Genomic DNA, 22926 nt, shown 5'->3' on the forward strand with positions numbered 1-22926 from the left:
ATTTTCAAGTGAGTCTTCAAAAAGACGGAGATTCTTAAAGCAAGTTTCTTTTGCTGCCCGGCCTTGCAATGGAGTTTAGAATAGGCTGGTATAGCACTACCTTGAAAATTAGCCACTACACTTTTACCAGAATGTTCAAGAAACTTAAACAGGTCTATCAGGTGCTACTTGTGCTCAGTAACTAACGCAGGAAGTTTTAAGCATCCAGCCAAAGAGCACAGTCTGCAATTTAAAAAAAAAAAAAAAGGCTTTTTCCTAAGACCCTGTGATAAAGGAACTGCTGATCAAGCCACCAGGCCTAAGTAACGACATCCACGCAGAAAACAGGACACACAAATGCAGTAACCAGGACAGAAACGTACTAAACACATTGTAAAAACCTCCTTTCTATATAGGGAAGTTTTATGTACATGGATGACCAGCCATAATGGTCATAAAGCAAGCAGGAGGACCCCACTGGCCAACTCAATCCAGGACAAAGAGGGAGACAGCAAAGATCAGGCAGACACATGGATGAAGTTCATCACACTCTCTGCCTCTTCTGAGTAGTTTTCTTTTACCCATCAACACACTGCCTGCTTTGTCACACGCCATAGCCCACCTGGTCTCAGGGTCACCAATAACTTCCTAGTTGACGAGACAAACATTCTTTGGTCTCGGACCTCTGTTCACACCTTCTGTAGCATTTCATACCACTGACCTTGAAAACATCTCCTCCCCGCTACTGCCAACATTTTCTTATGAAAATTTTAAACGTGGCAAAAATTGGTAAGAATTGTACAACCAAACACCCATCTTACCCACCAACTAGATTCTAAATAGGGATTTTTCTGCACTTTGATTATCACATATCTACACATCCCTCTACCCATCCATCAATTCATCTCATCCTTCTGAATGTGTTTCAAAGCAAATTCTAGACATCAGTACCTTTCCCTCTAAACACTTGCGCGTGCAAAGCATAAACTGTTGAAACGGTCCTTCTTTGGGGCAAGAATATAACCATGTCTTCCTGCTCCTGCCCTTCCCTCCCTCCCCTGTGTCCTTGCTGCTCAGTTTCATATCTCGGCTACAGTGACGCTGGCACGGCCTCAGCCATCAGGCCTACGGTGGTCCCAAGCCTGACCTTATTTGTGTGCCCCAGCCCACCTTGAGGCTCCATCCGCTTCATGTGCCTAAAGCAAAGTTGTCTGTTCCCCTTGGTACCTGTTAACTCCTTCTGTGTCCCTCCCTATGACAGTCACAGTTAATCATAAATATCCCTGAGCTGGAAATCTTCCAGTCTTCTCCAGTTTCTCCCCTTCTCCTCTTGTTAGCATCCCACACAGAGTTTTATGATTCCTTCCACCAAAACGTCCAGCAAATCTCCTTCCCACCACTTCCCATGGCCGTGGCCCTGTTCTAGTTCAAGCCTCCATCTCTGTCCTTGAGACTTGGTGTGCATCCCCCTGCCCTTCCCATGCCACCTCGGACTGGGTTTCCTGGGCAGAATCAGAGGACGTCTACGGAATCAGCTCTCTATGGAAAGCCTTCAAAACCCCTCCCCTGGCCCTGCCTCAAGAGCCGTAATTACCCAATATGGTAGCCACTGGCCTCAGGGAGCTACTGAATACTCGAAATGTGGGTAGTCGGAATTGAGAAATGCCGCAAGCATAAAATGCATATGAGGGACTTCCCTGGTGATCCAGTGATTAAGACTCCATGCTTCCAAGGCAGGGGGCACAGGTTCGAACCCTGGTCAGGGAACTAAGATCCCACATGCTGCGTGGCACGGACAAAAAATAAAAATAAAATAAAATAAAGTGTTAAAAAAGAAAATAAAATAAAATGCATATGAGATTTGGAAGAGTTTGGACGAAAAATGCAAAATGTCTCGTTGATAATGTTTTATTGTTGATTACATGGTGAAATTATAATATTTCAGACAACTTGGCTTCAATCAAAATATTATTAGAATGAACACTGCCTCTTCATTCCTACTTTTTTTTTTTTTTTTTTTGCGGTACGCGGGCCTCTAACTGTTGTGGCCTCTTCCGTTGCGGAGCACAGCCTCCGGATGCGCAGGCTCAGCGGCCACGGCTCACAGGCCCAGCCGCTCCGCGGCACGTGGGATCTTCCCGGACCGGGGCACGAACCCGTGTCCCCTGCATCGGCAGGCGGACTCCCAACCACTGCACCACCAGGGAAGCCCCATTCCTACTTTTTTAAAGAAGTTACCCAGAACATTTAAAAGGACATATGCGGTTCCCGTTACATTTCTTTTGGACAACGCTGATCTAGAATAAAGTCCAAACTCCCTAAACATGTCACTGAATGGCCTCAAAACTCTTTTCTGACACTTTGATCCCAACGTGATACCTCACTCTTCAGCTGCAAACTCAGACTGCTGACTGGAACTGCTGGGTGGGATTGCTTCTCAGGACGGAGGTCAGGTGACCCCATCACAGGATGCCCAGGCATCCAAAAGACAGACGGGAGAATGGAGAAGCAGGGGAAGCTCTATGTAAACTAAACAGGTACTCGAGACAAAGTCAAGGAATCCGCAAAATGCATTATTAAGCTTTTGTAAAAACAATGACCAAAGACTGCCGATTTGTGTTTATATGACGTCTCTTCCAAAGTAGAAGGTTTGTCATTGAGCATAGGAATCACCTTTACATGGAATGCCACCATGCTGAACAAGTCTGCGTATTTCAAAAAGTTCCCACTGGTCACTGCCTGGGATGGACACTTCTAGCCTCATCCAGCCTCGAGGAGCTGTTATTTCTGAGCGGCACCTCACATAGGGGGTCCCTCAGCTACACCCTCAGCACCTCCCATGAATGTTCGTGGTGGATACTCACATGCTAAGTAAAGTAAGGGAAGGTCCAGGGACATATCTGAAGCTTTTAGCCTCTCCTAGAAGTCTGCAAACCAGGCCAGTGAGCCAAAGGCCTGTTCTGGTCAACAACGTTTTTATTGGAACACAGCCACACCCATTCATTTACATATTGTCTAAGGCTGCTTTCCTGCTAAAAAGCAGAGTTGAATAGCTGTGACGGAGACCATACGACCCACAAAACCTAAAACATTTACTATTGGCCCTTTCCAGAAAAAAATCACTGAGCCATGGCCTAAGGCATCATTTTTTTTTTTATTCAACAAAGAGTGAATCTCTTCTGTGACAGGTACAGTTCCAGGGCCCAGAGATACAAAGTTGAAAAAGACCAAGGTTACTTTCTCGAGGGACCCTGAAGCACGTTCACTTTAGTCTCTTCCCACAAGACTTCTGCTCACACTGGCCAGTGTTTTTCAAACTTTTTTCTATTGAAATCCACTAATAAGAATTACGTTTACATCCAATCTTTCAGCACACACTGGTCTATTTATGTATGTACACACCTGAACCAAGCTTGTCAAGATAATATTTGCCCAGCTTACTACCTGGGATTCACCCTCTTATTTTATCCTGTTATAGCCCCTTCCATTAAAACAATAATAATTGGTTTTATTATACACTAATGTCTTGGGATTCACAGTTTGAAAATCTCTTAATACACACCAGCTTTCTGTTGCTAACTCTGATCGTCACTGAGCCACAGGTTATGAACTAGGAGCCCCTCTCCTCCAGATGAAATTGATTTACTCCCTCTATGCAGAATTTTGGTTTGTGTTAGTTTTGGTTTTTAATATGTTAATTATTTCTCAATATGTTTTTTAAGAAGTCAGTATCCCGAGATTCTTTAGAAAAATCAGAGGGCAGGGCAATCATGAGTGTGCTTTCTTTCTTGGTAACTGTCAGCTGGAGCTGAGAAGTGGTTTCTCCAGTGTCTGCTTCCAACTTGCCACCCTCTGCCACGGGGCAGATGCACCTGAAAATCCCAAGAATTTTCATCACAAGCATTAGCTCCCCATGAACTCCCCCCGCCCCATATAAATATAAAACAGATCCAATGTGTTTTCTTTCCATCATTAAACCCTAGCAAGGCATTCTAGTAGACCCTCTGGCTTTGGGGAAAGCCTTTTTAACAGATACTGTTGTAATCTCAAGTCCTCCTACACCAAGAAGAAACAGAAAGGCCTCATTAGAAAGAAAAACAAGCGGCCTTTATTTAAGAAGAACCCACAACATTTGATGAAAGAAACTACAATAATTAAAGTCCACCAGAAAATTAAGAAAAAGCCCAGATGCCAGTTTTTGTTTACTCGAAAGCTTTGCTTGTAAAACGAAATCACTTCATCACTGCAGCCTTTTCTTACCGCCAGAACTTTTCAAAACATCGACTGCAAGCAAACATGGCTTCAGTTACGAAAGGTGACCAGGGGCGCAGCAGTTAGCTCTGGGAATGTAACTTTCGTTGCGGCTTAATTCAGTTCCCTTTTTAAATACCTGAGCTTAAGGAGCATCTGCAAAGATTTACGACCGTAACAAACACACCACTTTTGAATTTGTCATTCAAACCAGCCTGGCAACTTTGATATTTCCTATTGAAAGGAGAGCTCTAATCCAAGTAAGAACTCTGAAAAAGGGAAAAGGAATTTTATTCCCATAATTTGATTGATTACTTCCTACTCTGAACACTCGAGAGAGAAAAAGCAAACTTTTTTTCTGTCTGTAGTTGGATTTCTCCCACTAATCTTTTACAATCAGGTAACAACCATAAAACACAAATTACTTACAAGGATCCACAAGCCAATCGTGCTAGCTGGGTTCCAAAATCCATAAGCGTCGAAATACTGGGGAAAACATCTGAGATGAAAACCACAAATTTAAAGATGAATTGATCACTGACTAAATTCAATTCAATACTTTAATTCACCAGTTCTGGGAGGAGAAAAAATGGTGCTATCAATTGTTCCATTCTCTGGAATAATTCTGCCATCGATACAAATCCTCCAAAATGATATTTATGTAATTTAGAGCATGCAATGGTTTCCCAACTGTAGTCTCCAGAATTTTACCCTGAAAAATGGAAGCTCTAAGCTCTTGTCTTTTAGCTTAACCTTGGGCAAGGCACCCTGTTTTCTCATAGGCAGAAGACAATCTCTGAGATACTTTCTAATTCCAACTTCCTTTACGGTCTATGATTCTGTCTGGTTAGAGCCAGAAAAGTTCAAATCAACAACCATGCCTTATTTGGCAATGACCCGACCAGTACAGTAAAGAGCTTGGCACTATTAATGACCAGCTGGCAGGATAATTAGATAAAAATTATTAGTAACAATAATAATGAAGACAGAAGAGTGCTTGGGGCTTAAAACTGGGCTATGGCCTGATGGGGAATATTAACATTTCTAAAGAAAAAAAGGTGTCTATCAGAAAGTGCAAGTACACGTATATGGATGACCGAGTGGCTTTGCTGTGCACCTGAAACCATCACAGCATTGTTAATGGGCTCTACGCCAGTACAAAATAAAGGGCAGATACCGAAAAGAGTGAGAGAGATGGACTCTGGCATGACTCAGCCATGGCTGGTTGGGGGTTTCCTACAAAGCTGAAGACACCAGGGAATGGGTACAACCACCAGCTCACCTTGCCCCACTTCCAGGAGCAGCCAGCCACCTTCTCATAGGTCTCTGACAATATTCTGGCTTCCCCATGCAGCCATTTAGAAGGAGGAAACTTGCTCATTTGGACCACTAAACAAAGAGGCTTTTTTCACGCTGATTATTTTTCAATGGGTGGGTGAAAAATCAATTGAATGGCTCAGGATTTCCGATATGATCAATAAGATGAGCTCTGTGATCAGATTATATTATTTCTTAAAAAAAAAAAGAATTCCACAAAAAGCAGAGGTGGTTTTAGTTATTCCAGATAGGCCAATATACTCACAAGGATATTTAAAGACTTAAAAATTTGCTCTGTCAACTCTATGTTGATATGTTGCCTAGTTTTTAACTAAAGGTCTAGGGCCCAGAATCAAACATGTCCACGTCCTTCTATCACATGGGACAGGCTTTCAATCCCTACCATCTTTGAGCCGCTGATGGCCGGATACCTAGGCAGGAGCCACACATGGGCAATTACACCTGATGCTTCCCAGCGGTGAAGCATTGGCATAAGGTGGGTGGACTTGGATTCAGCACTAGTTCTACTATTTACTTGACTATATGACCCTGGGCAAGTTACTTCATCTTTCTGAGCCTCGGTTTCTTGAGTGATAAAAGGTAGTAAATAATAGGACCTACCTAATGATACTAGTCATATTAAAAAAGTATCCAGACTACACACAGCAGGTCATGCAGCAAAATCTAGCAACACCCAGTGTGGGCTCAACAGACGCAGCTATTATTACCTTACATCTAAAATGACAGATAGATCGTTCAGACAGGAAATCAGTGAGGAAACACTGGATTTGAACTACATGTTCAATAGTTAGGACCGGATAGACCTAACAGACATATACAGAACATTCCATACAATAGCAGCAGGATGCACACAGAACGTTCTCCAGGGTGGATCGTATGCTTGGCCACAAATCTACTCTTAACACATTTAAGAAGACAGAGATCATATCAAGTATCTTTTCTGAACACAATGGTATGAAGCTAGAAATCAGTAACAAGCCGAAAACGAAAATTCACAAATATGTGGATGTGGAACAACATCCTACTTAAAACCAATGAGCCAAAGAAGAAATCAAAAAGTAAATCAGAAAATATCTTGAGACAAACGAAAATGGAATCCGAACACACCAAAACTTACGGGATGCAGCAAAAGCAGTTCTAAGAGGGAGGTTCATAGTGACAAATGCCTACATTAAGCAAAAAGAAAATCTCAAATAAGCAACCTAACTCTACCCCTTAAGGAACCAGAAAAAGAAGAGCAATCCAAGCCCACAGTTAGAAGAAGGAAAGCAATAACAAAAATCAGAGTGAAAATAAGTGAAATAGAAACTAAAATGACAGATTTCGTCAAATGTACTTTGCAGGGTTCAAATATTTTGCTATTTTTAAAAAGTTTCAACACGCATGAAGAAAAGCATTATACCAACTAAGATGGAAAAATGTCAAACAACAAGCCCAGAATGGCATTAAATCACAGAAATTATTTTTATCTACATAAGCATTTAGTAGCCTGTCCTTTGCACGATACAGGTTCATAAGACAGATGCAACCAAGGTAAGTGAGCCAACGATTCAGAGGAAGTACTGTTATCTTCTCTGAGTCTCAAGACGTACCAGGTATTGTTTTGTTTTGCTTAAGTAAAAATGAGATTTTAATTTTTTTTTTTTTTTGCGGTACGCGGGCCCCTCACTGTTGCAGCCTCTCCCGCTGCGGAGCACAGGCTCCGGACGCGCAGGCTCAGCGGCCATGGCTCATGGGCCCAGCCGCTCCGCGGCATGCGGGATCCTCCCGGACCGGGGCACGAAGCCGTGTCCCCTGCATCGGCAGGCGGACTCTCAACCACTGCGCCACCAGGGAAGCCCTGATTTTAATTTTGACAGTTGTTAAAACTATCAAAGGAAATGTTTTGAGGCAGATTGTCATTACTCTACTAAACCCGAGCCTCTGATGCACAACAGAAGCCCAAAATGCCAGCACGCTACCTGGACAGGAACTTTGAGTCTGATAATGCTGGCGTCCCAGGCTTAGCTGTTGCAGCAGGAAGAACCGCCAGGATGCCCAGGTCCTGTCCTCCAGTGCTCTGGAGGTTGGATTTTCTCCCTTCCACCCTCTCCTTCAACCCCGTGATTGCTCCAGGTCTGCTTTGTTCCCGTGGCAGATCCCGTAAGCCAGGGTCTAAACCAAAGGTTAAAGCACAAGGGCAAGTAAGCAGGTAGAACATTTAAGCTGACCCAGAAAATCCAGACTGTGTCGTCATCTTAGCTGTAAGGAGTGTCCCCAGGCACGGCCCCATCTCGTCACCGCATCGCCAGCTTCCCCAGCCCTGACAACTGCCCCTCCTACACTGGAGGCAAAAAAGCCAGATTCCCACGTCAGATTTTCCTCTGACCCCTACTTCAGTTCTTTGTGTTCTCAACAACTTGCCACCGCCATCAAAGTTTTTTCTCTCCAGGCAGAGAGGGATTCAGTCAGGGCTGGGTGACTTTTTATACCTTCTTGACTTGACACTTGCCAACCACAAAGAAGAGAAAGAAAGACAAAACAGTCTCTGTCCGTGTTTCAGAGACAAGAGAGTAGGAGGGGGGCCCTGAGCCAATGTTATTATGCAATAAACTGAGGGGGAGATCAGCATGCCTGGAGCAACAGGTGCTGGCGTGGAGGGAGCCAGCGGGCTGGTGCTGGGGGCCTTGGGGAGGAGAGGAGTCAAGGGCTGGCTGGGTGGAGTGTTTCGGGATGACCCCTCACACTCTCTGCCTTCTTTGTTAATGGTCTTCTTTTCCCTTTGGTTTTGGAATCATTCTAGACAAGAAAACTGTAAAAAAAAAAAAAAGCAGTACAGAAAAATCTCAGAGACCCCTTCAGCCAGACAGTTTCCCCTGAGGCTGTCATCTTCCATAACCCTGGTAAAGGATCAAAACCAAGAAATCAACCTTGGTATGACACCGTGAACTAAACCACACACATCAGTCACATTTCCTCAGTTTTCCACCAATGCCCTTTTTCTGCTCCAGGATCCAGTCGACGGTACCAGACTGTATTTATGCATTAGCAATTAGTCTCTTTTTTCCCCTCCCAGAGTGACAGTTTATCGGTCTTATTTTGTTATTCATGATCTCGCCATTTGTGAAGAATGCTGGTCAGGTATTCTGCGGCTGTACCATCCATTCATGTTGTTCTAACGTTTTCTCATGATTAGATGGGGGTCAAGGATTTAGGGGAAGAAAACCCCACAGGTGAAGCCCTCCTCCCTGCCTTACACCAGGGGATACAAGATCTCAACACGGCAACTAGGGAACGTCACCCTCAGCACTTGGTTCAGTGGGGTCCGCCAGGTTCCTCCACCGTAGCGTTCCCATGTTCCCCTTTCCCCCTTCCTTACTTTTTTTTTTAAATTGAATTATAGTTGATTTACAATGTTGTATTAGTTTCAGGTGTACAGCAAAGTGATCCAGATGTAAATACATATCTATCTAATCTTTCCAGATTCTTCTCCCTCACAGGTTATCACAGAATACTGAGTAGAGCTCCCTGTGCTCGGCAGCAGGTCCTTGCTGGTGATCGAGTCTATATATACTAGTGCGTACCTGCTCACCCCCCCTCGCCAGGCCCTGGACCAAAGTCACAGGAAACAGTCTCCCGTTGGAACTCCGAAAACACCTTCCTATAAAACTGTCCCACAGGGTGGATCTTCCCCAAAGTGTATCTCAGGTGTGTTAAGGGTTAAACAGGCTTCTGGGTGCTGCCTGTTAAGAACCCTGGGACCCTCTTCCGGAGCCTATACCACGCGGGGATAGAAATAAGACTGCATTACCGATGTTGAAATAAAATCATCTGGGAGTGTTTTCATGTGAAGCTGGCTTTCAGAAACAGAGGCAAAACACACTAACAAAACTAATCTGGGCATATGGCAGTCCTTTCAGGCACACACATTCCTAATATAAATCTCCTAATCGCTTCTCTCTTCTTTTTCAGGTTTATTGTCAAGGCAGCTCTTTTCTATTTCTCTCCAAAGGATAACCTCCCTGCCTGAAAGAGCCGGCTCAGGCAGAGTGGCTGTAAGTGCTACCCAGGATGACTTTTTTTTTTTAAGGTGAGACCAGATACACTCTGATCATGACGAGGTTTTCAAAGTCCACCCTTTTGAGTTCCTTGCTGACTCTCCCTCCCACTAGGTGGCGCTAAAGGTCACATTCAACGTGGGCTGCTCTCAAGAGAGACCAGGAAGAGGATTTTCTTTTTTTAACCTTTGTGAGAATATCACAAGTACTAAACTAACTGCAAGTACTAAACTTCCTTCTTACTAAGCAGTTCCCCTTTTCTTTTTCACGTTTACTGCCATCTGACAGCTTCTGAAACTGAGCAAATCTGAACTGCTGGAATCCAGCTTTCAAGGAGTCACAGAATAAATGTAAATGTTAGAGGCGTTAAGGGTCATGACCACATGAGTGATATATAAAATCAGCAGCTGCATCATTGGAGGCAAGCAGCTGGGAAGATGCTTCAATTCTCTGAACTCAGCATTTCCTCAGTTTCTACGTTCTGCTTTCACATAAGTTTATTTCACTCAAGTTTATTTATTAACTATATCAATATTCCCCCTCCAAATAGATTTTTTAAACTGTATCAAATGAGCAAAGATTTTAAAGTGCTTCCGAACATTTTTAAGACATTCTTAAAAATGCAAAGACTAGGGAGCTAAAATATTACTTAGGTGCAATTTCCTCTGGTAACCCATCAAAGGCGTATGTTTTAATAAGAAACCTCATTTCCACAATTATGATTCATCACTTAAGGAAAAACAAACTTTCTAAAAGCTTCGAGTCTAATATCATCGGGAAGCACACGGAGAAAGGATGCTCTTTATCAGCCCAGTTCCTGTTCCTTGGGGGAGGAAGACGTGCCCCGGAGGGAAATCGCTGCGTCTGTCAAGTTCCCAACCCAGCGCAGCAACGTGGCTGATGGTAATCGTGATGTGCAGTCCTTCAAACGCATCCCGTGGAGAGAGCAGGCCTTTGCTGCTCGTACCACGTCCGTCTGTTCGCTCTGTGGCACTCTCCTACTGTATGTGTGCATCTGGTCTGTGTAAGGCCAGCCCCTGCTGCCGTTAATCGCACAGGCTTATGTTGTTCTCGTGGCCCCTCCAGAATACGGATCTGGCATGCACTCTTTCTGGGCCAATCAACAGAAATGCCATGAGACAAATATTTTGGCCAGAGCGTTTCTTGATTTTTTTTTTAAGAGGAAGGCAGAAGATTCCAGTATTGTGGAGGGTTTTCGCTCCTACTTGGCTATGCATTCCACACTCACTACATCAGCACCTGATAAACCTCATCACTACAAGGGCATAATCACTCACACAAGGTATTCCAATTCCAGGCTGCACCAAACATGGTTTTGCTATTGTGGTTTTTAATGCCTGGACTCGATAATCCTAGACCTTGCTCCACCCGGGTGTCTGACGCTGCTCAGAAGTTCCCCAACCACCAAATAACTTTTCTGTTATCAATTCTATCACTTCCCCCACCTACTGGGTACCTGCTCTTGCATACATGTGTGTATGGGTTCATGCATGAACCTCGTGCGCCACACACACACACAGAAATGAGACTGTTGGACTTGTCTTGCTGGGTTGGTCTACTGGGGAGATGAACCCAGGGCAAACAAAATGGCAGCATGTAGCTTCTCAAAGGGGTTCTTTGCACCTCTCAGTTGATGGGGAGTGTCCAGTCACTGAGGGCTCCAGGGAGCAAATGCATGAAAGAAATTGGGCCCTCCCCTCCCCCCACCACAGACACGTACCCTAGACTCAGGGCCCAAAGCTGCTTCTCCACGATCCGCCCCCCCCCCCCACCTCTTATCCCTTCCAAGGTCCTTCGCTTCCCTCTGAGGACACAGAGCCCCTTTGGATGTCAGTCCCCAGGACCTTGCATGGGTGGCCAGACTCCCTTGGCTCGAATTTCACTTCCAACCCTTCATGTAGAAGGGCTGGTGGCTCAGGAGGGTGGGAAAGTACGCACGGAGGTACTCTGCAGCTGCTCCCAGCTGCTCCAAGATGCCGATCACCCCCGATAGGAACCGGAAGTGCCTCTGCTCAGCCTGCCTCTCCCGTGGACTTGATAAACAAGGCAGTGATCAGGAAGGGCCAGAAAACTTCACATTCTGATGAAGCCACGGAAAGGACCAACTCCTAAACTCCAAGCTGAGTAATCTTTGATCTTTCTGGATGCTACAGAGTAAAATAAGTTTAGCGACATTCTCCTCTGGGGAAATCACCCGGTCTCACTAAACAAAATGAGTCAAAATATAGGAAAGATACATGCTAGCACAAGAGATTAGATGATGAACACTTACTATCTTGTCCCCAAATAAAAGACTGAAGTGTTACAGAATCCAAACGTTTATATTCATATACATATATAAATATATATATGTACATAGTATATATAAGCATACACGTATCTTTAAGTACTTTATAAACGGTTATCTTTTGTCTTAGGAGAAAAATAACCATGGTCTCCAGCTGGTGCAGATATACAGGCAGAGTAGGGGAGGGGGCTTCTTTTAGAATTCCAAGGTCACCTGCTCTTGAACCACAGCACACGCATTTGGTCTTAACTTCCAGAAAAGATCTCAAAGTTCTGAAGGTAATGAAACAATTCCCCCCTTTTCTTGAGGAATCCATCACACATCCGATGGAAATGGAGACAGCTCACAGTGAAGGATTGCTTTCCTGTGACACGCAAGCCACAGACATTTGTTGTGCTGATATCATGTCAGCTAAATTAAGTAATGTGGAATGTTTTTTTAAACCCCATCAGAGCGGAGTTTCATATCCAGAAAAGTCCGCTGAAGCGTCCTAAATTATCATCAACAAATTTCCCGGCATATTAAAACGTTCATTTATTTCATTTATTTTAGAGTAATATTAGGACATTTTTAAATCAATAAGAATAACTTCCTTTTTAGAGATTTTAAATAAATTCGTTTTCTTGGCCTTTACTACACATTAGTCCAAACGAAGAAACCATTGACTATACTGTTCTTGGGATGTAGTTTATAAAGTACTTTTAATTTTTTTCCCAGAGAGATAAATTTATTGACACATCCTAACAACAGGCATTTTTAACTCTCAAACTCAGTTTCCAAGAGATTTTCTCCCAACTTCGCAGCAGCAACAGATTTGTCCCATTGTCAGGACGGTAGGGGGCGCTGCCACAACAAACTATTACGGCAAACTGAGAGAATTTTCGCTGGGCGAAAAAACAAGGCTAGACATTATGATTCTCCCATGTCAATGAGCATGTAAAAAATATTGTACAAATTTTTTTCTCTTCTATAATTCACTTCAGGGTTCAAATACTAGGGTTTTCTTTCTGTTCGTGTGTGTGTGTGTGTGTGTGTGTGTGTCTGGTCATAAATGTGTGTTAGAAACCCTATATTACAATTTTTGAGCTGACTCAAGAAGGTCTTACCGAATCCCTTTACCTAAAATACTGGCTAAACACAAGCAGCTAAAACATGCCTAATAGTTAAATGCCATTCTGTGTGATTTTTTGTCATTGGTAAGTAAATCCTCAGTCTTTTTCACAAACATCTAACTCCAAGTTCAGGGCCGAGATGAAAGAGAACTGTAGCAAAGTTTCATTAAATAATCTCATAATCCAGGCCCCATAGGTTGGACTTCTTAAATAGTTTTCCATGTAATTGATTTAAACTTAAATTTATGAGTTCAATAAAAGACCACTGCAAATGGTAAAACAAAGACACTGCTCCAACACTTAGAAAATTAAATTCACCAAACCATGAAGTCTACTGTGCAGTTATTTTTGTAACCACCATAAATTGCTTTATAAAACTCCTCTACCGAAGTAAACAATCCAAGGAGATATTTACTTTATAGCATGCCTCCAGTTTCCAAACGAGACAGCAGCCTAAAAGTTCATGACTTTTTCTTTTTTCCTTTCCTTTTTTTTTTTTTTTTTTAAATACTTGTGTTTCTAGTTACCTTGAAACCTTCCTTCTCTTACACAAGCTCAGAAAGGTCAACGGAAAATAAGATCCAGCTCTGTGGATATACTGTGCCCCCAAATACTCATTTCTGGAATAGGAAGAAACAGTCCTACTTTGTGGAAATACAGGCTATATAGCAAAATGAAAATAAAGGGTTTTAGTACTAAATGTTTCACCATATTTAATAGCACCTCAGAGTCCAACATTGTCTTAGATGGTTTTGGGCAGTCGGCTTGAAATGTGTTCACTTATAGCCCTGTACCAGGCCACATACAATGCAAACTGCTATAGATAAGAGTTTTAGGGGTCTTTAATCACTTCTTTCTTGTGTCCTTGATGGAAAAAACAGAGCTGCCTTTGTGCTAAGAAGAAGGACCTGTTGTTTCCAGATTCAACAGGTCATTTTTATAAGAACTTCCCAGAGGATACAACATAAATGACAGAAACACAAGGGGATTTTTTAAGTGGCTGATGATTTTAAATGATATATATTCTATAGTAAGGGAAGGTTGTTTGTCTTCCTCTCCAACAAATGGAAAGTTACTGTTTTAAACATGTTCAATGTTCTAGTTCGACTTTTAGGACCAAATGTTTTCTCATGAGTGGTGTTACTGTAAATTTGCTTCCTGTGCTTGACCCTCAAGTAAATAAACTTGTCAAATTACATCCATTTCTCTTTTGGGGATGAATGGTTAATTGAGTGGGCTTTTGAAATATATTTAAATGGTATTGTAACTTTCGTCCTATGATTTCAGTCAAGATAACAAGGAGACTGCAAATTTAATGAACAAGATAAAACTTTATAAAATGGAAAATTCTGGCCTATTTTTCCATATACTCAGAGGAAAGAAAAAAAGGCCAATATTTTATGGCACACAAAATCCAGGTGACACTAAGATTTATTAGAGTTTGGCTTATTCTATTATTAAAGGTGGTTTGAATTTGAGAAGACTGGTAAGTTTAAGATGAAGACCTAAATCAGACTTGTTTCCTACACTGTATTAGGAGGGTTTTTCACAATGTAACCGGGATCTCTATTTTTCCCCACGTTTCTTCCTTTCAAAAAATTTTGTCTACCTCATTTTTAAAGGGAATTGTTTGGAGATCTTTAGAAAAGATTCTGCCAGCCCAGAGACAAAAGGTACTCTTCCCTACAAATACAGAAAGCATTTTATACGAAGTCATTCCTAGCCCCAAACAAAAGTTATTGCCAACGAAGCCATCTTTAAAGCACGCTGCTCTCACATATATCTCCCCCAAACCTAGAGTCTAGTTCTTGACACTTTAACTCAGTGTCTGTATTACTTACTACCTAGGACAATTAGGCAAAGAGTTAAGGTAAATAAATAAACAGGCGATGGCAAAGTCTGCGTTAACCGCAGGGAATCGCCCAGAAGATGAAGAAGAAATAAAAACAGGCTTCCTTGGGAAAGGGATCCACTAGGTCACGTATCTAGTAATTGGTGAACAGGTTTCTTTTTTTTTCTCTCTTTAGCTACGCACAGGGAAACTTTCACAAAGCAGGAGAAAATGATGAGATTGGCTATTTGGGGAAAAGGGAATTCCAAGAACTAGATTGGCTATTTGGGGAAAAGGGAATTCCAAGAACTAAAGACAAAATCTGCAAGGCCAAAATTTCCCTCCGACCCGCTCCCTCTTCCCCGGGAGAAGGCAGGGTGGGGAAGGAGACCCCTCATCTTAAGGACAACTACCGATGACCCTCTGCCCTCTGCATGAAACCGGGGAGGGCGATGAACTGGGTGGGCGTCACGACGGGCTCCTCAAGCCCCTACCCCGGGCTCTGGCCGCCCCCGCCTGCCCGCCTTGTCCGGCCCCAGCTCACCGGTACCAGGCGAGGCCCTTGTCGTAGCTGCGGTCGAAGAAGTGGGGCTCGGCGCCCACGGCGCGCACGTCGGGGTGCACGCGCAGGAACTCGAGCAGCGCCCGCGTGCCGCCCTTCTTCACGCCGATGATGATGGCCTGCGGCAGCTGCTTGCTCCCTTCGTCCAGCAGCAGGGCCAGGGTCCCCGGCGGCGTCTCGGACACACTGCTCCCGGCCCCGGAGCCGCCGGGACTCCCCGCCAGGCCAGGGGGCTCCTCTTCCCAGGCCGCCACCTCGCCGTCGTCCCGCAGCGCGGGCGGCCGGCGCCTCGGCCACGGCTGCACTTGCAGGAGGCGCTTCCTTCGCGCGACCGCGGGCCACGCCACCGGCTCCCCCGCGCCTCCCGCCAGGACGCCGCGACCCGGGGCCCCCGCCTCCTTGCCACCGCCCGACCGCCCCACGACGGGGCCCGACAGGGTCTGGCAGCGCTCGGCCAGGCAGTAGAAGACGTAGAGGGACGTGAGCAGGGAACAGAGCATCAGCAAGAACTTCCGGAAGATGCTGCGAGACAGCGGCTCGGTCGAGGTGGGGTGGGAGCCGGCCGGGGCCGGAGGGGCCATCCTAGCCGGAGGCGACGTCGGGCAGCGCGCGGGCCATGCTAGGCCGGGACTTCGCCAGGTGCCGTGGCATCCTCCGGGGGGGCCGGCGCGCTGGCCGGAGGCCACATTGCCCTGCGCCCCTGCGGCCGTGCGAGCTGCCCGGGCGGCGGCAGCCGAGGCTCCTCGGGGAGACGGAGCCCCCGGAGCCCCGCGCTGGATCCCAGCCTCCGGTCGAGGGGGCGGGAAGGGGGACGTGGTGCCGTGCTTAAGAAACCATCGTCTGAGAATCGCCCAAGTCCTGAGCCCGGGGCCGCGCTCGGCGCCCCCGGTCCCCGAGAGTCGCCGGAATAGGGGTGTCGGCGGCGGTGGCGAAGGCGTGCGTCTCAGACCCGGGCCGAAACGGCCTCTCGGCGGGAGTCCCAGCTCAGCGATCGTGCATCCCTCGCTCGGTCCCGGTGAGGGGACGTGAGGCTCCGGGGCCGCTGAGCTCCGTGCGCTGCAGACCGCGGCGGGGACTGTGCCTCCCAGCCACCGCTTCCTCGGTCCCCGGCCCGCCTGGGCGCGCACTCTCGGCCCCGGGGCGAGGTCCCCCGAGTCCCTCTACCCGAGCGGGAGCCAGAGGACCCGCGCCGAGCCTTCCGGCCCTCTTGGTGCGCGCCCAACCGCTCCGGCGGCTCTCGGGCCCCACCTGGGAGCGGCGTGGACGAGCCGGGCTGCACGGGACCTGTCAGCAGCCGTGGCCACTGCGCTCGCCGCCTCCCGGGCCGTCGCTGCAGCCACACGTGGGGCTCCGAGGGCAGCAAACTTGGAGGTGACGTCAACGGCCAGGGCCGGACCGGCCCCCGAACGAGCGCAGCGGGGAGGGCGGGGTGCGAAGGGGAAAAGGTGGCGCGGACCCCGAGGCGGCCGCCCAATGACATCGGAGAGGGCGGGGGCGACAGGGGCGACGCCCCTTCCCCACTCCGCCCACCCCTCCCCGCCAACCACAGCCGGCGGCCTCGCCCTCTCGGAGCGCTGCCCCTGGGGCGTCTGACAGCCAGGGCAGCCGGATCCCCGGGGGCCTGACTTCCACCCAGCCAGCCGCTCGCTGCATCAGGGGTTCCCAAACCTCTGCGACGCCGCTCTGCCCTTCGCAGCCCTGACCCCTCCGAGGGCCCCGGTTCCCTCCCTCCGGAGTCGCTACATCCTTCCCCCGCTCTGCCCCGCCCCCCGCCCCCTCCGCGAACCTTTAGAAGTTTTGTTGGCGGAGGTTCCCGGGACCGGACCGAGCCGCGCGCCACGCCCCCATTTGTCTTGGACTAACCGAATTCCTCCGCTGCGGCTTCGCCTTCCACTTACTCTGCTGTCCACTGCCGGCTCCGGAGCAAAGCCTTTTCTCCCCGCAGCAGTTTTTGGTGTTTTTTGTTTTTTCATTTGATTTGTATTCGTTTAGGATGATCAGAGTTCCCCAGGACCTGGAAAGGAGCAACCTCTTAGGAAATGAGCCAATAAATAAGGAGAGAAATTAAGATTTAAAAAATTATATCAGCTACGATTCCAAATCCATATGCCCAGGTTTTGAGGGATTTTCTTAGTGTTGCTTACACTGGTGTGTGTGTGTGTGCGCGCGCGCGCGCGCCCGCTCGCCAAGCTAAAGGAGTTATATGTCCTTTCCTAAGCGGTTTCCTCTTTCTCTTGCCTCCCCCGACCCTATATCCTCTCCCTGCGCTCCTCGGAGAGCAGGTCAGGAAGGGATACAAATCGCCTTGCTGTTTAATGGAGGGAGGTGGCCCGTGGAACCTGCATGAGGTGGTTTTTAATTCCAGTCCGATTTGTTCCTGATTTCTTGGCTTCCTCGTCTCCGCAGGACGCCCCGCAATGTGGGCGGTAGCCTGACCTCCTCGTACCCACCCTTGCAAGCTGTGCAGGCTGCTTTCGGGGCGCACTGCGGGTGCTGACCAGGGCTGGCAGCGGCAGCAGAGCTAGGGATGCAGGAAACTCACAGGGGAAACTTCTGCTTCCTGTGCTCTATCTGACGTGGAAGTGAAGTCCTTTTTAACCTTCCAAAGGGGACCTGGTGGTTCTGACTCAGTGCCTGGGTGGAATCGCTGTGTTTGTGCCGGTTGGATAAATACCCAGGACTGGACGTGATTTTCTGTTTATGAAGTGCCAGTCCCAACCTATTCTGTAAACTAGTGAAGAGCTTGTTAGGTTCCACTGCCGTAGAGCAATGGCCTTTTATGTAAACTAGTGAAGAGCTTGTTAGGTTCCACCGCCGTAAAGCAATGGCCTTTTATGTAAACTAGTGAAGAGCTTGTTAGGTTCCACTGCCACAGAGCAATGGCCTTGTACAAGGATGAACAGTAAGTCCTGCCAAGCTTTAATGCCTCTTGTGTCCTAAAACTGGACATCAAAAATCTAGTTGAGGTTTAATACTAACTTGAGCTTTAATATATTCTAGTTTGTCTCTTGGTATTTCAGTCTGACTTGCAAAAGTGAGACCAAAAAAAAAAAAAAAAGGCAGTTTTAAAGTTATTCTGAAAGTATACGCCAATCCCATAAATGTTTACAAACATGCTTGGGTTTTCCCATCTGGAGAATGGTGGTCGCCAAGTTCCCTTCTAGCTCCAACATGGTAGGATATCATGCGTTTGGCTTTCACGTTCCCAGCACACGTATTTCCTTTATGTGGGTATTAAACACCCACACTATGTAGGAGACAGGGTTCTAAGGACCACTCACACCGTATCTAGCTCTAGGGCAGCTCTGTACATTAGAAATAAAATAGAAGCCATGAACACAAGCCTCATAGGTCATTTAAAATGTCTAGTAGCCACCTTAAAAACGGGAGAAAGCAGGTGAAATTAATTTTACTAATATAGCCAACATACCTAAAAATGTGATTTTACCATGTAGTCAATATAAAAATTACTGAGGTCATTTATGTTCTTTCTTTTCATACCAAGTCTTCAAAATCCAGTATGTGTTTTACACTTTCAGCACTGCTTTATAGGGACAAGCCACATGTCAAATGTTCAGTAACCACAAGAGCTAGGGGCTCCCATGTTGGACGGCACGAATGAGGATTTGTTTTTGGTGAGAGGAATGTCTGGTGTTGATGTGCATGGATTCATGAATGGTTCTCCTCAAAGAATTTTGGGTGCTTCACTGGACCTTTCATACCGCCACCCTTCCCCCGGAAGACTGACATATCTCGGGAACAACGCTATGGCGCCCTGCTGCCCCATTCCTTGTTTTAGGAGCTTATGATCTTAATGAGACAAAACGTACACACACTCTTTAGAATGCAAAATCACATTGTGTTCAACTGAACACAGGTGTGCTGCCCACTCACCGGATTCACATCCAGCTCCGGGATGTGCCCTGTCCCTTCCTGTCCCAAAGCACATGGTGTTTCGACCTAGAATGTACACCCTCTTCATCCCTCAGATGTCAGCTGTACACATCTTTAAGGATGCCTTCCCTCCGCATCCCCTGTCCCTGGTTTGATCATGTCTCCTGGTACAGATTCTCAAAGTTCCCAGCAGTTTCCTTACAGACTTGATGAGGGTTTGCAATGTTACAGGTGTGTGGTTATGTCTGTGTTTCCCCATTAGAAGCTGAGTACTCCAAGGAGCCGGGAACCACTCCTCAGTAGCACACCTGGAACATCTAGCATATTACTTGGTGCAAGGAGATGCCTGGTGAAGATCTGTTGATGAACTAATGAACCTAGAGGACTGGGGGCTGGGCATCCCAGTCTGAGAGAGCACCACACAGAAGCCAAGAGATGGGAGGGAGCATAGGGCAGTGTAAACCGCTTGTGTTCAGTGTGAACCAAGTGTGGGCTGGCCTGGGGGAGGCACTGGGGGGACTAGAATTAGCACAAAAACAAGACTAGAGAAGAAAGCAGGAGTGCTGATAATTAGCTAGAAATAAGGAGGGAGATTTGGTGGAGGGGCTGGATTTCAACATGGGTCTTAAGGAATTGACTGGGGTGGGGGGACATGATATTTTAGGTCACAAGGAATAAGCACTAAGGTGTCTGCTGCAAGACACAGACAATAAATGTTGAGTAAGAAATGTTGAGTAATGCCCTGTGACCAAATCGTCATTTATACTTATTTCAGCCCTAAGGAAGTGTTTCAGTGCTCCCTCTCTTAACTTAAGAGACAGAAGTGTTAGGGTCTGCGATCTTCAGACTTCAAATTCGAGCGGCTGATTTCCTGTGCTCAGTCCAGGAAGAGTGAAGGTAACATCTTAGAAAATTACTCTGCGAGCTGAATGCTGGATTGGTTAGAAAAGCTTGGATGTAGACAACCCAGTGGAGAGTCCAGAGTTAGATGTGAGCCATGAAATCATAAAATCCCAAACTGTAATGTTAGCAGAGGGTACAAATAGAGAAAAGCTAAAATATCTTACAAAGAAACATAAACTCTGTGATAGGGCAGATGTCGCAGATGAAAGAATACTCAGAAGCCATTCCAAGTATCGCCACTGGATGGGTCCTTCTCCAGCTGGCCTGGTGTGTGTTTGCTAGTCAGTTTTTTTCGTCTGTCTTTGCAGTTGGGCATGCTAGTGAATGCTCTAAATTGACTTGGGGACCCGCGAGTAGGATTGGAGAAATGGAGCTGAGTAGGTAGCAGTCAAATGGCCAAGTGGGAGTTGAAGGTGAATCAAGTCACTGTCAGAACTGAAGATACAGCATTGGACACAAGACCGTTCTCACCAAAGGGTGAAGCAGACTTGACAAGAGGTCCCAGTGACTATTTTGATCATTATGGTCCTTACTCATCTCATGTGGGGGGGGGGCAAAATGGTTTTCTCAATCTCAGGTGACATGTTGATTAATATGTATTAATGGCTATCCTGTGAGTCATTAAGAGTTCCAATAAAATAGAAAGATCACCAAGAATTCCCAAAGTAAGTGGAATTTAAGAAGGACCTTGTAGAAGAAGGAGTAAGAGTTTTGCAGATGGAGATGAGCATGGTGGTAGTTCCAGACCGAGAAACAAAATAAACAGAATTACAAGACAATATTAAAAAGTGTTCTTACCACTGTTGGTGATCAATATTAGTCTTTGTAGTTTGGACAAGAAAGGATGATGAGAGAGAGAGAGACTAGTGATATCCCCTGAAGGCCAGACATTGTGCTGGGTGCTGGAGCTGCTCCTACTAGGTCTTACTCTGAGTGGATGCTCAAGTCTTTGCTTGCCATTTCTTATGTTGGAAGAGGCCAGAGTTTCCCCAGATATAGCCCTAATCCTGGGAAATGTTCCATAGCAAAGTATTCTGTGATAGAATAAATTTGAAAGACTACCCTCTCTTGAGCATTCCTTATAAACATTAGCATGTTACAGTCTCTGAAGTGACTTTTCAGTAAAGATACCAGTTAAATTTTGCTTAATCCAATGTTTTCCAAGGCTTTTGGACCACGGACTCCCATTACCCATGCCCTATCCAGTAATATTCCTTGTTCTCAGGAACACGTATCAAGAAATGTAATCCTAAACTTTACAAAGGCTTGCTGTTGTCAGGAACCTCGAAGGGCAAATGTTTTCTGAACGTACAGGGGCCTCAACTACAAATAACGAGGGTTTGTTTTACTTTGAGACCAGGTGGGGGACATTTCACCAAGTATCTGGACTTTTCTTTGTTCTATTATTTCTCCCGGGACCCACCTCCCCTGAGGGATAGGGCTTTAACTAAGGTCTTGACAAATGGTAATTTTCATGAATTATTGATTTAGCCAAAAGTAAATGGAAAGCTTGATAATTACACAGAGATTTTCTCATGCGTCTTGCTTCTGTCCTGAGTCAATTCTTTCCGATTCTGTGACATATGAAAGAAATGGGTGCAGGTTTTGAAATACACCTTATTAAGAAGTGAATTAGCATGCAAAAGGATCAAGGGACATTTTCAGTAGACTGACCACTCAGTTCTCAAAATCTCCAGGCTACAATGTAAGTTAAGCAGGAAGAAATAAGAACTGTTAGTTAAAAAGCAGGACCTATTTAAATAAATAATAGAGAGCTAAAAGTTGATTTAAGGAAGGCTATACGGTTATTTTTTATTTATTCTCAGTTTCTCTTCTGAGAGTAGAGGATGCTGAGTCCATAATTTTTTCTTTGGTTTACTATAATATTGGTATTTCTTTTATTTAAAAGATATCACATACTTTTTATGGTAGTAGACCAAAATTGAGTTTATATTTTAGGTGAACTTTAGAAGGATGTGGGGCATAAATAATGGACCTGAAGGATAAGGGGAGTCAGAGTGAGTTTCCTTGGTTCTCCACCTCTAGAGACTTTTAAGCTTTCCTTATGGTATAGGAGAAGGAGGTATGAGTCAGAGGGAAAGTAGGAGAGCGACGGCCTGGTGCTTCCTATCTGTCCCCCTCCCAAGGCAGGAGCTGGAGGAGAGACATCGACCCCCTAGATGAGCCAAGGGAATTTGAGAGCAAAGGAGCCTTGCGCCTCGGTCCCCAGGGAGGACCCAGGGAAGCGGCAAGCCTCAAAGAGAGCAGAAGAGGAGAAGGGCTGTGGATTCCTTAGAAAGCACCAGCAACTACTCCCTAGGGGCCCCTCAAAACTCCAGAGGCACGGAAGAAGAATCAGTCAGCTGAGACAGACGGAGCAGGGTCTGGAGAAGCCTGGGGATCAGGAACAAGGCATGACGCAACCGTCATAGGTGTGGGCTGGTGACCAAGGACAGGAAGGACAAAGTACAGCTCATCAGATGTCCACTGGATGGGTAACAATGGCCAAAACCCAGACTCCCTATGATATCTTGGCATCTCTAAGACCAAACCAGAGATACGGAGTGAGAGCAGGACTGGGGGCAGGGGGAGGGAGGGGGAGACCCTGAGGGTCCCCAGAATGTACTGAGGTTACATTTCTGCTACTGTGAAAACAGGCGCTAAAAATGGAAACCCAGCTTCAGCAGCATGAGACAGTTACTTTGTGCACA

General features: G+C 46.1%; 1 protein-coding gene across 1 annotated transcript in view; it reads right to left on the reverse strand.

The window, feature by feature from the left end:
- Positions 1 to 15999, reverse strand: part of HS3ST3A1 (heparan sulfate-glucosamine 3-sulfotransferase 3A1) — an 85183-nt gene extending 69184 nt beyond the window's left edge. The window contains exon 1 of the mRNA XM_065897050.1: positions 15401 to 15999. Coding sequence (XP_065753122.1) covers positions 15401 to 15999 — 599 coding nt within the window. The remainder of the gene's footprint in view (positions 1 to 15400) is intronic.
- Between the last annotated feature and the right edge of the window lie 6927 nt (positions 16000 to 22926).

This window comes from Phocoena phocoena, chromosome 19 (assembly GCF_963924675.1).
Source record: "Phocoena phocoena chromosome 19, mPhoPho1.1, whole genome shotgun sequence".
NCBI lineage: Eukaryota > Metazoa > Chordata > Mammalia > Artiodactyla > Phocoenidae > Phocoena > Phocoena phocoena.